General features: G+C 48.9%; 1 protein-coding gene across 1 annotated transcript; it reads right to left on the bottom strand.

Moving 5' to 3' along the window:
* Positions 1 to 5,528: 5,528 nt before the first annotated feature.
* On the bottom strand, positions 5,529 to 11,826 carry TNFRSF12A (TNF receptor superfamily member 12A). Its single transcript, XM_035137215.2, has 5 exons — positions 11,664 to 11,826; positions 8,794 to 8,895; positions 7,751 to 7,885; positions 7,569 to 7,623; positions 5,529 to 6,372 (listed from the first exon to the last, which is right to left on the bottom strand). The coding sequence occupies exons 1-4, from the start codon at positions 11,737 to 11,739 to the stop codon at positions 7,571 to 7,573; spliced, it is 366 nt and encodes a 121-aa protein (XP_034993106.1). The 5' UTR covers positions 11,740 to 11,826; the 3' UTR covers positions 5,529 to 6,372; positions 7,569 to 7,570.
* Positions 11,827 to 13,383: the final 1,557 nt, after the last annotated feature.

Raw genomic sequence — 13,383 nt, 5'->3', positions numbered from 1 at the left:
TGGCAATATATCAATAGAATCATAGAATTGTAGTCGGAAGGGACCACAAGGGTCATCTAGTCCAACCCCCTGCAATGCAGGAATTTTTTCCTAAGGTGGGGCTTGAACCCACAACATGGTTGAAATATTATGCTGATATGCAGCAACGCCTCGGAGCCGTCGTGACTGCGGCCGTGCCTTGCCTTGCCCTCGCCCACCCTGTCACCCCCTCTTGCCTGCCCGACCCTCCCGTCCTCTCCAGCCAAGCAGGGTAGCCGCCGCCGTTGCCAGCCCCAGAAGCACAAGGTGGCCGCTGCCGCCGCTGCCGCCACCACAATGTCGCCAGGCCAGCTGGCCCTGTAGCCCCGCCCACGTTCCCACTTTGTGGCCCCGCCCCTGAATGATCATGGCTTGCCCCCCCCCTAGTTTTGATCCTGGCTACGCCCTTGTCCAGGCAAACTAGGTTAGGAAGAAAATTTTAAAAAATCCTTCCAGTAGCACCTTAGAGACCAATCAAGTTTGTTATTGGTATGAGCTTTCGTGTGCATGCAAACTTAGTTGGTCTCTAAGGTGCTACTGGAAGGATTTTTTAAATTTTGTTTCAACTATGGCAGACCAACACGGCTACCTACCTGTAACTAGGAGGTTGGGAAAAGTTTGCAAACTTTATGCTTTAACTCATCCTCTGGTACGAATAACAGGATGGTTTCTTGGTCTTTTACGTGATGGGTTGTACCAACTGCACCACTTGGGGGGGGTAGAGGATTTTTTTACATACAAAAGAAAAATCATCAAAGGAATGGGATAGAAGCATACAGTTAAAATGGAAATACTTTTTTTTTTTTAAAAAAAAGTGGAGTACTATTTTGCAGGTTGGGGTAAGAGGTGCAAAGGCGGAAGACGGCTGGCTTAAGGTGATGAGTAAGTTCACAGTTATGATGATTCAACCTGTTCCAGACAGTCTGTTTATTGAGTGTTTATCCTGAGTTGTTTGCACAGAGACTAGATAGCACCAGTTGTTAGTTGAGAATTTTTTTCTGATTTATTGGGAGAGAAGCTGGGAGCAAATCCCCCCAACCCCCCAATTTCCAGTCCATTTCCCCATCAATTTCTTTATTACTAAAAGTCAAATTTGGCGGGGAGGGAAACAGGGTTTGTTACACAAGGCCTCCAAACCAACCTGATATTTATTTATTTATTTATTTAACTTTTATCAGTGTGACAAAACACAGATAAAAAACTTTCCCACCATAGGCACGTGCATAAATAAGCGTAAACCACTCCTAAAAAAACTAACTTCTTTGCCCTGCCACATGCAAACTCTTAATGGCAGCATTTGATTTAAACCTGGGTCTATTATGCCCAGCTATTTTTCAATGCAATTTACTGCAGGGACCTGTTTCAACATTTCTTCTCTGATAATTTTATAGAGGTGAATTGCAATGGTTAATTCTACGATCTCCCATTGCTCCCAGGTTTTCCTTATTAATCCCATTTGTTGCAGTGCTCTCTTCCCATGTTTTAGCCTAGTATATACCCTGTTTCTCATTTTTTAGTACTTCCTTGCAATGGTTGCTACATGTTAAATTTGTGTTTGGTATTTCACAACCCTCTCCTGTCCTGAATTTTTGGTATGTGCTTGAATCTCATCCAAAAATAGCGACACAGTCTGGAAGCGCCCTTAGTAATCAGCCAGTCATGGGAATTACCCCCATATCTGTAAACACAGCGGGGTTAGATGCTGGATAGTATCTTCTTGAATACAGGGAGCAAGCTATTTGGATAGGGATGTCACTTGTGGAGTGATTGGCCCCCACATTTTTCCCTTGACCAAAATAATGCGAGTAGATAAATAGGTGGCGGGAAGGTAAATGGTGTTTCCATGCACTCTGGTTTCCGTCATGGTGTCCCGGCCACATGACCCGGAAAGCTGTTTGTGGACAAACGCTGGCTCCCTTGGCCTGAAAGCGAGATGAGCGCCGCAACCCCGTGGTCACCTTTGACTGGACTTAACTGTCCAGGGGTCCTTTACCTTTACCTATCTTCTTAAATTTGATCCCTCCCAGAATTCAATCCGATCGAAGTGGTCCTTAACCCACATTACTAAGGGCACTTTCAGACTGCTGCTATTTTGGGGTGAGATTCAAAACCACATACTGGCAAATTCAGGTTGTACCATTACAATGGAGAGTTTTTGCCCAGCAATGACCTGACAGTTTGCAATAAGGAAAGTGATGGGGAAAAAGACTGGAAAATGTGGGACAATGACATTTAACCTCCCCACAAACAAATCAGGATGAAAATAGCCAATGTAGCCTCAACAACCTGTAAACGACTCAGGGTCATGTATGCTCAATAAACAGACCATCTGGAAGCAGCCAAGAACTGAGAATTAAGAAATATGTTTATCCGGTCCACAAAAAAGATATTTCGGGTGTTTGAACCCCCTGGCGCTTTAAAGTAACCGGTGACTAACGCCCCGCCCCCCCTTCTTATTTCCAGAGAGACCAGGGCTAGTTAGGGCCAGTTGTAGCTTCATTTTCTTTTTTAAGACCCTCTTAAGATTTTGCTTTTTAAAATTGTTCTTGCCTCTTCAAGTTCTTTGCTGCTGAAGTTCCGAGCCTCGCCGCTATGAAGTTACACTTGTCAATCCCTGAGCTATATTAAGCTCTCTTACAATACAGAACAGACGTTCCCTCAGTGGCTCAACATCACCTCATTATTATTTTTAATTAAAAAAAATAGCACACACCTTGGGAATTTAAATAGAGCTGGTTCAATCTCCTTCACAGACAACATCTTGGGGGGGGGGAACCTGACCCATTGAAGGGATTTCTGTAGCAGACTTTCGACTGGTCTCTGGAGTTGGAGGGAGGCTCAGGTGTTGAGAGCTTCCTCTGCGCCCCCCCCCCCAAGTCCTGCTCTCCCTCCCTCTCTCTCTGGCTCAAGCTGCCCCACCACCTTCAGATGACTCACTGGGTGGTGTCAGCGGACAGGCTGGTATGAACTAAGGGAACAGGAATGTGCAGCCAGCAAGGCCATAAGGGCAAGTGCAAGGAAGAGAGGGAGAGGGTGAGTCACAGGGAGAGGTTGGGGGGGGGAGAGGAGAAAGGAAATTATGGGGGAGGAGGGGAGGACCCGTCAAAAGGCTTTTAAAAGACAGAAATTGGGAAGTGAAGAATAAAATTATAGAAGAGAAGAGGGGGAGGCGGAAGATTGCAGAAGCACTTAATGGTTATGTGGCTTGTTTAATAAGCATTTCCTTACCTATAGGGCCTCCCCCTGCCACAGCCTGGCTGTCTTCCAAGTGATCCCAACGTCAGAATAAAGGAAGAACAAGGGAAAGCAGTGTGTTTGGAGACACAGTGTGGTAAAAAAAATAAATATGAATCACAGAATTGCACCACGGTTGGAAGGGTCTTCTAGTCCAATCCCCTGCAATGCAGCCGTTTCATACGGGGATCGAACCTGCAAGCTTGACATTATCAGCACTACGCTCTAACCAACCAAGCTGAGCAATGAGCATCAGGAGAAAATTAAACTGAGGCTGAAGTCCTATATATGCAAGTGGGGTATGATAGCCAGCGCGTGTACAGACCCTCGTAATAATTGGAGAAGCTGTAATAAACTGTAGCAAAGACGCCACTGCTCAGGGAATCGGAACAAGTTGCTGCCTGGTGTGGAAATGCTAACCTTGCGGGTGCTGCTGATCCAATGTTACAGGGTGAGAAAGCACCACCAATGATGAGGTGCCACCACTACTAAGGCCCGGCCGGCCGCCATTACCTGCCGGACATTTGAAGGTGCAGCGACCCAGAGCAGGGCCTCCGTTGACCTTTGAAAAGAACAGGCAGGTACACCTGGGAGACTGTAGCCTTCCAGGTACACAAGGGGGGTGGGTGGGAAACCTGGAGGGTCTACAGTTCCCATAAATCCCAGCCAGAGGTCCTATGATGAGAGCTGGGAGGGGGCCCAGCCACATCTAAGAAGCCACTGGGTGAGATACGCCCCAGAAAGGTAATGGGGTGCAAGCACACACAATTTCCGTGAGTGCAGGTAGTCATCCATTAGACGCTGTGCTTTGTCTGCGGAGGAAGCTAATTAAAAGCAATTACAACATCCAAGCCCAGTCTTTCAAAGTGCCGACAGCAGCTCACGCCGTCTCCCATCTGAGCAGTGGCCAAGTTCAGACCTGCTCTTAAGGAGAGAGCTGCATCAACGTGCCTTCAGGCTACGCTCTGGATGTAAAGGAAGACAGGAAACCACCCAAACAGCTGGGTTCCCAACCATGCCCATCCAAAGGGAAGGAAGCTTCAATGATTTCAAGTGATTTGATTCTGCACTGCAAATCTGGGACCACTCAAAGCTTGAAAAGGACCAGAGCTCATCAAATATGGCTTGATTAAATTTGCTTGCTGATTCTGAAACACGGGGAGTCAATAAATTTGTATAATTTGGCAGAAGATTTGGATAAAATGTTTAATTGATATATGTATAATTTGTATAATTGGAAAATGGATTAGATATTTGAATTGAAAAATTTAATTAAAATGTTTATTTTTTTTTAAAAAAAGGGCCAGAGCTCAGCTTGAGGTAGCCAGGGAATGGCAGGGAAGAAGGGACTCGTTGGGGAAAATGAGTTCTTGAAAATAGGCAAGTATTTTTCCTTTTTTACAGGAGTGTCCATGATCAGCGGTGGGTCTACTATGAAGCTAAAGATTCAGGGCCCCTAATCTCAGAGGGACTCCAAAAGTGACTTATAAAATGATGGGTCTAGTAGACCCAATTTGAGCTGCACAACCCCAAAGTTTGGGAGTCAGTAGTGGTGATCTGTCGTGGATCAACCCCCTTGAAGAAGCTAACAGGGGTTACCCAAACCTCGTTGCTGGTTGCGAAGGGGTCCCCATAGCAGTTCAAGCTTCAGGACCCCGAAAACTGGCTTTGCTGCCTTCTGGTTCCCTTCCTCGTCCAAGAAATGGGGACAATTCAGGCAAGTCAGACCTGCAGCCCCCCTGCCTGCAAAGATCTCCTCATTCTCACCCACCTGACAGTGTTGTCACACGGCAAGGGACAGGGAACCCAATGGCCCTCTAAGTGTTCCTAGATAACATCTCTTGTCATTCCCGACCCATTTTTTCTACTTATGAATTTTTAGATAGGGTTGCTTCGACTTACGAATTTTTTCTCCCAATGCATTCCTATGGGATTTGACTTACAATTTTTTTCGACTTACAAATGTGCATTCGGAACGCATTAAATTCGTAAGTAGAGGTACCACTGTATATGGCACGATTGAAAAAGCCTGCAAACACCCTCTAATTCTCTGGAAACCCTTCTTAAAGGAAACCCTTTAAGAAACCAGCAGCGCTCTTGGGATTGGACTTGCAAAGGCTCATGGGATTGCTAGACGCCATTTTTCTTAGCCCCCTTAAGTGCCACTTCCGGGTTTGGGGCGACACACGTGTAAATGGGGAGTCGCCTGCATAAAACACTGCCGAATATTCAGTCCTGCCGCCACGCTTTCCCAACCTGAAATAAAGCAACGCCTCTTGTTTCATCGATAATTAATTCTAATTTTTATTTAAATCCACAAACTCTGGTTCATGAAATGACACGCTGTTCCCACCCCCCCTCCCCGTGCCTGAAAATCACACCCATAAAATTAAACATTAACGAGATATAAATAGCAGTCTCTCTCTGCTCGAGCACCAAGGACAGAGGAGAAACGGGAAGAACTGAGGGTCGTGGGGGGTCTTGTGGCTCCTTGCGTCGTGGCCCAGCCGCCACGCAAGAGGCTCGGTTGAAAAGACAGTCCCTGCTGCTCTCCTGGAGAGCCTTAGCACCCAAATAAGACTTCTCTATATACAGATAATAATCTAAGAATCACATTCATTGTTAGCCCTAAAATGCTCCACAGCGGGAAACGGCACAGTTGATGCCGTGACCTTCCTAGCAAAAAGTGACCCAGCTGGGAAGACTTGGCAGCTGAAAAGCTCTCTCTGCAGCTGACTCCCCAGCATGAAATTTCATCTCCCCAATATGGGGCATTAAGATCGTGGGGCACCGGAGGGAAAAATAGAGGCATTCCCCCCCCCTTTTGCTCCTCCCCTAACACTGAAAAATTTAGAGGGAGACGGAAGTGCCGTCCCAAAGGGGAAAACCAAATACTTTTCTTTTCCTTTCCCAAAATGTACAGAAGGTTAAGAAGGCGGAAGGCCTCCCCACACACCATGTTGCCCCCCCTCCCAAGTGTGAGTTGGCATGTGTGCAAAAGTGTGAGGCCCCAAAGGGCCGAAGGAAAACGTCCTTTTCGGATTCTTCAGGAAAAGTCAGAGAAAATGAAGAGGCTGGATTTATCTCTTCTCTTGCGTTTGAAACGTCGACCAAGATGATCTGTGGGGCAGGAGAGAAAAGAATGAATGTAAAAAATGGGTTGTCAAAGAAGAGTTTGGATTTGATATCCCGCTTTATCACTACCCGAAGGAGTCTCAAAGCGGCTAACATTCTCCTTTCCCTTCCTCTCCCAAAACAAACACTCTGTGAGGTGAGTGAGGCTGAGAGACTTCAGAGAAGTGTGACTAGGCCAAGGTCACCCAGCAGCTGCATGTGGAGGAGCAGAGACACTGGCTCTCCAGTCAAAGGCATGGAGATGAAGTGGGATGTAGAGGGTGAGAGCAGCCTTCCTCAATTTGGTGACCTCCAGGTGTTATTCAACTAAGAATGCCAGACGAGGCCTTGCAGGATCAAGTCAGGGGCTCATCTAGTTCAGCACCCTGTTCTTAAAAGTGACCACCCAGGTGCTTGCGGAAAGCCAGCCAGGAAGACTGAGGAGGCAGAGCGCTGCTTCCATGTAAAAATACGTATTGTTAGAAGTGGGATTCGAACCCGTGCCTCCAGGTGAGAGGCTGCAACTTGAACCTAGCGCCTTAGGCCACTCAGCCATCCTGGCTATAAGACTCCCATAATGTCCAGGTTGGGGAAGGTGGGCTTAAGAGTGACCCAGATCCAAAGCATACTGGGTATTTTTGGGCCAGACACCATCTTTCAGAGTATCCTATTTTCCCAGATCTATTGTGAGGATTAGAGAGCAGAGAGTTATTTACTTATCAAATAAAAAGACCCCCCCCCAAGGATTGAGATTTCAGAAACAACCACCCAGCTTGGCCAGGAGAGCTGGGTGCTGAGAGGTTGGGTGGCCATGTGTCATAGATGCTTCAGTTGAGATTCCTGCAGGGCAGAGGGTTGAACTAGATGACCGTCAGAATCTCTTCCAACTCTACGATTCTACGATCCCCACAACTGAATCTATGCCTTGTTAAAGAAAACCCTATCTGCAACCATCAGTCCTGCTAATTTAACAAACACTACCGCAAACACACATTGTAGTTTTCTCAACCCCAGTTTTGAGAAAGAGGAAAAGGCCTGGAGAAATGACCCAGCTGTCCCTCTACAGCTCTTGAGGACTATAAACTTGGCTGTTTTTTAAGCGAAAGATGCTAAGTTAATGCAACTGGCAGAAGTGAGCGGGGTCAGGCCATGAGTGGGGTGGGATGGAGCTGTGGTTACAGATCGGAAGCACCCGTTCTTACCTTCAGTGTATCAGCGATTCCTGAGCTGAATGGCCTCCAGTCTCTTCAATTGGTGCTGGAAATAGAGAAGGCAAATTGTGAGTTTAGCAATAAGTGGGGAGAGGGTGGGAGGGCTCTGCTGTCGAGATGCTCCCAGGAAAGACTCCAGTTTAGGGTTAGATAACGGGAAAGAAGCGACTTACTGGTGAATTTCTCCCGCCGTCGGCAGCGGGCGTAGATTATGATGCCGCCTATCAAAACCGCCAGAGTTAAGGCGCCCAGAGAAGCTCCCACCAGAAGCCACATATTGAAGTTGTCTGGGAGTTGAGGGTCTCCGCCTGCCAGAGAGAAGGGAGAGGGAAGGGTTAAACTCAGCCGAGCTTCCCGAAGGCCTGATCCACTTCTGATCCCAGCACTTCCTCCTGGGGCTCCCCTCAGAGTCTCTTAAGAGTCTCTTAACAATTTGAAGCAGACTTGTCTTCAACAACATCCCCTTTTCCTTCCTGCTAAACCATTTCCCACTAGGCCAGTCGGTTGACCCGTGGCTGGAAGAGGAACGAAACGGTGCCAAAAATAAAAAGTTGCAAATCTCAGCTTCGTTTCTTTTCAAGCCGCAGGCTTTTTGGGGGACCAGATTTCAGCACACACTTATGCCAAGTGGGAGGAGCGGTGGGTGCAGGGAGCAGAGAAGCAAAACAAAACCCCAAACGGAAAAATAATGTTTTTTTTTCAAATTCTGTTTAATACGATGAAAAGTTCTTTCTATGTACATTTGATATTTGGTCCTCCTCTTCCTGGTTTCATGCCAGCTTTTATGGACCCACCATGCACGCACGCACGCACACACACACACACACAGAGTCCTGCAGCCTTCAGTGTCAGAGCGGTGTAGTGGGTAGAGAGTGTTAGATAAGGGCCTGGGTTCAAATCTCCATTCAGCCATAAAGCTTGCAGGGTGGAGCGGCGACACCTGGGCCCATCACTATCTTACAGCCTGGCTTAAAGGGCTGTTGTGAAGTCAGTGGAAGGAGGGCTTTGAAATAGAGAGGGGTTTGGTGCAGATCACCCTCACAGGTGGAAAGCTACCATTTCTGGCTTGCTGCCTCAATCCCACCCCCACCCCCCCCAAAAATCCTAATTCTACTCTCAACAAATGGCTTTTCGATATAAGAAGTCAATGCAGCTGGAGCGACCCAAGGTTCCCGCCCCAGTGCATGATGGGTAAGGGCTGGTGTCGGCCACTCACATGTGGTGCAAAAGTCATTCTTGTTTTGACGCTGGCAGACAGAGCAGTCCATGCATTTCTCCAGGTCCGGGCTCCAAGACTGGCCTCCTGGGCACACGGAAGCTGGAGGGGGGGCAGGGAGGAGAGAGGAAAGGAATATTCAGACAGGAGTCTCGCCTGTGGAAGCACTAACACCTGCATCACCCTAACCTTCCTCACAGGGTTGTTGTAAGGATAAAATGGGGAGAGTTACATGTACCACCTTGAGCTCCTTGGAGGAAAAGGTTTATTATTATTATTATTATTATTATTATTATTATTATTATTATTATTATTATGGCTGGGTTTCCCAGCCACTCTGGGCGGCTTACAGCATATATAAAAACATAATGAAACATCAAACATGAAAAACATGAATGTTGCTAGTACATCTGGTGTGCCACAGGTGTTTTGGCAAGTCACATCCAGCACATTTATACCACCGTAAGAGTCATGACCGCCCCCCCCCCAGCACAAGAATCCTGGGAACTGTAGTTCACATACAGAGAGCTACAATTCGAAACACCCTTAACTATAGTTCCCAGGCAAAGGTGCCAACTTGAATAAAATATGGGGGGAGGGGCGCCAGGTAAGCCCTGCCCCACATAATTGATCACATGATGCGACACACACACCATTTGAATGGAAATGCCCATCACCTTTCTGGGGGGGGGGAATAGGTAAAGGTAAAGGGACCCCTGAGCATTAGGTCCAGTCGTGACCGAATCCAGGGTTGTGGCACTCATCTCGCATTATTGGCTGAGGGAGCCGGCGTACAGCTTCCAGGTCATGTGGCCAGCATGACAAAGCCGCTTCTGGCAAACCAGAGCAGCGCACGGAAACGCCATTTACCTTCCCGCTGTAGTGGTACCTATTTATCTACTTGCACTTTGATTTGCTTTCAAACTGCTAGGTTGGCAGGAGCTGGGATCGAGCAACGGGAGCTCACCCCGTCGCAGGGATTTGAACCGCCGACCTTCTGATCAACAAGCCTTAGGCTCTGTGGTTTAACCCACAGAGCCACCTGCATCCCCTCAATTTTTTAAAAAAACAATTTGGGGGGGGGGGCGAAAGGACCTCAGCCCTTAGGAGTTGGCCATGAGTGTTAAAGTGGTATGAATGTGCTTTAAATGGATTGTGTGGATGTGACATCCGTGTTGGCTGGCTCTTCTGTTCTCCAAAAGCAGGTTGGAAAGGCTATAATCTAGGGAGAAATGAAGGGGTTTTTTTGGGGGGGGGGGCTGGGATTCGCAAGCAGGCTTCTTTGGAAGCCAGACCCGCTGGGATCATTGCAGCCTTTGGACTCCAGAGCAAATCGTGGCTTAGGAAGGGGACCGCGCTGTAAAACGAGCCGGGGTGGGAGGGAAAGACGATTAGGAAGAAGCTGAATGAATGAAAGCAATCAAGCGACAAGTCAGAACATGAAGACACTTAACAGCTGAATGAAAAAGAAGAAAAAGATCAATACACGAGGCTCTCCTGTCCCTGCCTCCCTCCGCCCCATGACATGAGGGTCTATTTCCAGAGGGGTAACGTCAGTAGGGAAAGGGGTGTCGTGTTTCGCCCCGAAACCTGAACCAGCTCCGAGCAGCAGCAGCAGCAGCAGGAGAGCATCGGGGGGTCAAGACTGAGAGCATCACGTGGCTAAGTTGTGGCGCGGGGGAGGACAAGGACCCCCCTCCCCCCTTTCAAGTGACTTCATTGATAAAATATGCCCCGTGCAAGCGAGCAAACAGATGGCGCCGGGCCCAGAAGTGGAACGAAAGAAAAGGTGGGGCGGAGCCGGTGGGTGAGTCACCATGTGGGTCGCCTGATGCAGCGGACGTCAGATTTCTCCCCCACCCCACCCCCCAGGCCCCCAATTGTCCGCTGCCGGGATCCTGCTCTCTTGTCCCAGTTTTCTCACTTGTGACTTGAGGCGGGGGAGGAAACTTTCACCCGCAAGGCAGCCAATGGGCAAGCGGCGCTGGCGGAGGGGGCGTGGCACCGAACTCATGGAAATTCCAACGCGGACCAGAGTCGCTTCTGCCATTGATCTTTTCGCGGGGGGGGGGGGGGGGCTCCGCGCCATTAACTCGCGGAAATCGGTGAGAGTCGAAAGTGCCTCTGGGCATGGGCAGACGGCCTTCCCTTTCCTAGGCGGGCTAGAACTCCGCCCCCTCTCCCCATCGCTTGTGCTGTGGATTAAGCCGGGCTGGGGGATCCGTTCCAAACATTGGACTCGTCATTTTCCCTGTCCCCGCAGCTATGTGTCGTTAGCAGCTCCGCTACAGGCAAACATTCAACAGGTCGAACCCTCTCTCAGACGCGAATGGTTTAAAAGGTTGCACCTGTTGAAATTCTGCCTGGAGAGCAACTGTTAGAGAAGCACAAGAGAGGGAGACAGCTTTACACCCACGCAGAGGAGTCCGTCCCTCTCTGGATGGAAACGCCGCTACGTCTAGACACAGGGCTGTTGAACGGGGTTCTGTGTGATTCGAAAGCTGACATAATCGCTTGGCCCCCTTCGTATCTGCTAACCTGGGCTGCTTTGCCATTTCACGTTCTCGGAGGGAGAGCGAGCCCAACAGCCCCCATCCCTAGCCCACCCCACCGTCAAAGATCCAGTATTCTCAGGTAGGGCTGGGACGCCGGAGAGCCTTTACACTGTCAGTGTAGTAAGCCTGATGGACTTAGCAGCCGGCATGGGAAGTTCAACCGGTGCAGCCTCCCCATCTCCATGCCCGGGAGGAGAAGTTTCACCTCCTGCCTCCTGCCTTGGCTTTATAGCTGTGAAGGCGGCTGGGTTTTGCCGCGGATGAGACGACACCACTCCAACCCATCCCACCCACCGCTTCCGGATACCCCTTTACCTGGAACCGGCTCTCCCGAGGCTATCCTGCACAGGAAGGGGAAAAGCCCCACCAGGACGGCTCCCAAAGGCAGCATCTCTCGACCGCGCTCCCTGCCTCCGAGGATGAGAAAAAGGAGCGACTTGAACCGCGCTGGCCTGTCTGTGACTCAACTCCAAAGACTTTCTTCGGCTCACTATAGAGACGCCCACGCAGATCCGGAAGGCCAGGATTGGCGGGCAAGGAGCCAGGACTCCTGGGTTCCATCCTTTGATCTGGGAAGGGGGCGAGGGAGGCGGGGGGTGGGGTGTCTAGCAAGTTAAAGCAGGAAAAGCTCAGAGCGAGAAATTGTGGGTTTTCTGGGCAGGGCAACGAGTCGCCTAGATTTAACCGGGGACTGGGAGGCGGGAGAGCTGGGTGCCAGGACGCCTGGGTTCCCCAGAAAGAGGGTCCCGCTGAGGTTTTGGGTTTTTCCTTTAACCCACAAAAACAAACCCTACAGTCTGTTTCATGCTGTTCCTTGATTTTGTGGCTTTTAAGTTTATTGTGCTTTGGGGTTTTCTTTCAAAAGGTACACTTTGCTTTATTCCTTTTGGAAACCGCCCGGGGATTATATGATCGAAGGGCGGTATAAAAATATTTCTAATAAATAGACGTTAGATCAAAGGGGATCTGTCAGAAGCCGAAAGCTGCTCTGAAATGACCGCTGCTCCAGGCGGTTGTTTGTTTTAATAAGGATACTTTAAAAAGTGGGGGGGGGAGCGGTGCATAGAGAATGAATGAATACAAGAGCTCCTGTAGGAAATGGCAGGGGGAAGGAGGTTGGGAGGGAATATTATTGGGTTAAAGGAAATAACTGGGGCTTCTGAGTTCTTTGGAAAACTCCGTCTCCGGGACTGTCTGGTCTGAGAGAAGGTTTAGTCAGTCGCTAAACGAATGGAACCACTCTCGTTAGAAGCAAGACTGCTTCTTCTTGTTTTTTACCCCAATACATGTGGGAACAAATTGAAGGAGATATTTTAGAGAAGCCACCCTAGCCTTGTGGTTACTGGGTGGCTATGAAAAGACATTCTGTGCATGCTTAGAGGCACCCTCGTCTTCATTCCTTCAGACTTTCCTCTGCTGGATTCTGGGAACTCTGAGCAGGTTATTGTGGGGGGTGGGGAGGGTGTTCCAGGAAGTAGCCTTCCTAAATTCTCTGGAAATTGGGGGAAAGAATCCACTTGGTTAGAACACCCTGGCTTTCAACACTCAAAAGTTTCCCTTTCTCCATTACACGTCTGTATCACTTTTTCAAAATTAAAAATACCAAAGTCTGTATGCAACTTTGAAACCTCCCACATTGGCTTCTGGGTTCAGAAATGCATATTTGCCCCTCCGCATTCCAAAGAGAATAACTGGTACATGTGTTTTACATTAAGCAAATTTCTTTTTAAAATAAAGTGGAAGCTGTTTCCCTGGCTGTTCTACCAGTGCCAAAGGTGCCCCCACCAACCCATCTTTGAAATCCTGACTTTGCCATGCACAATTTCTCCAACACCCCCCCCCCCAGGAAAGACACATCTATGCTTTAGGTGTCCCCCCCAAAAGTGTACGTTTTAGGTTGCCATATGCAACATTTCACTTCCACAGTGCAGAAATGCCCGGGATTTCAATAGGCAGGGCTCTCTAGCGAGACGGTTGTGCAATCCAGGAATTCCCCAGTGAAAGAGGACAAGGTGGGGGTGGGGGTGCCTGCTTG

Source organism: Zootoca vivipara, chromosome 13, assembly GCF_963506605.1.
Source record: "Zootoca vivipara chromosome 13, rZooViv1.1, whole genome shotgun sequence".
NCBI lineage: Eukaryota > Metazoa > Chordata > Lepidosauria > Squamata > Lacertidae > Zootoca > Zootoca vivipara.
Note: the sequence above shows the minus strand (reverse complement) of the source record. Positions and strands in the feature narration are given on the sequence as shown.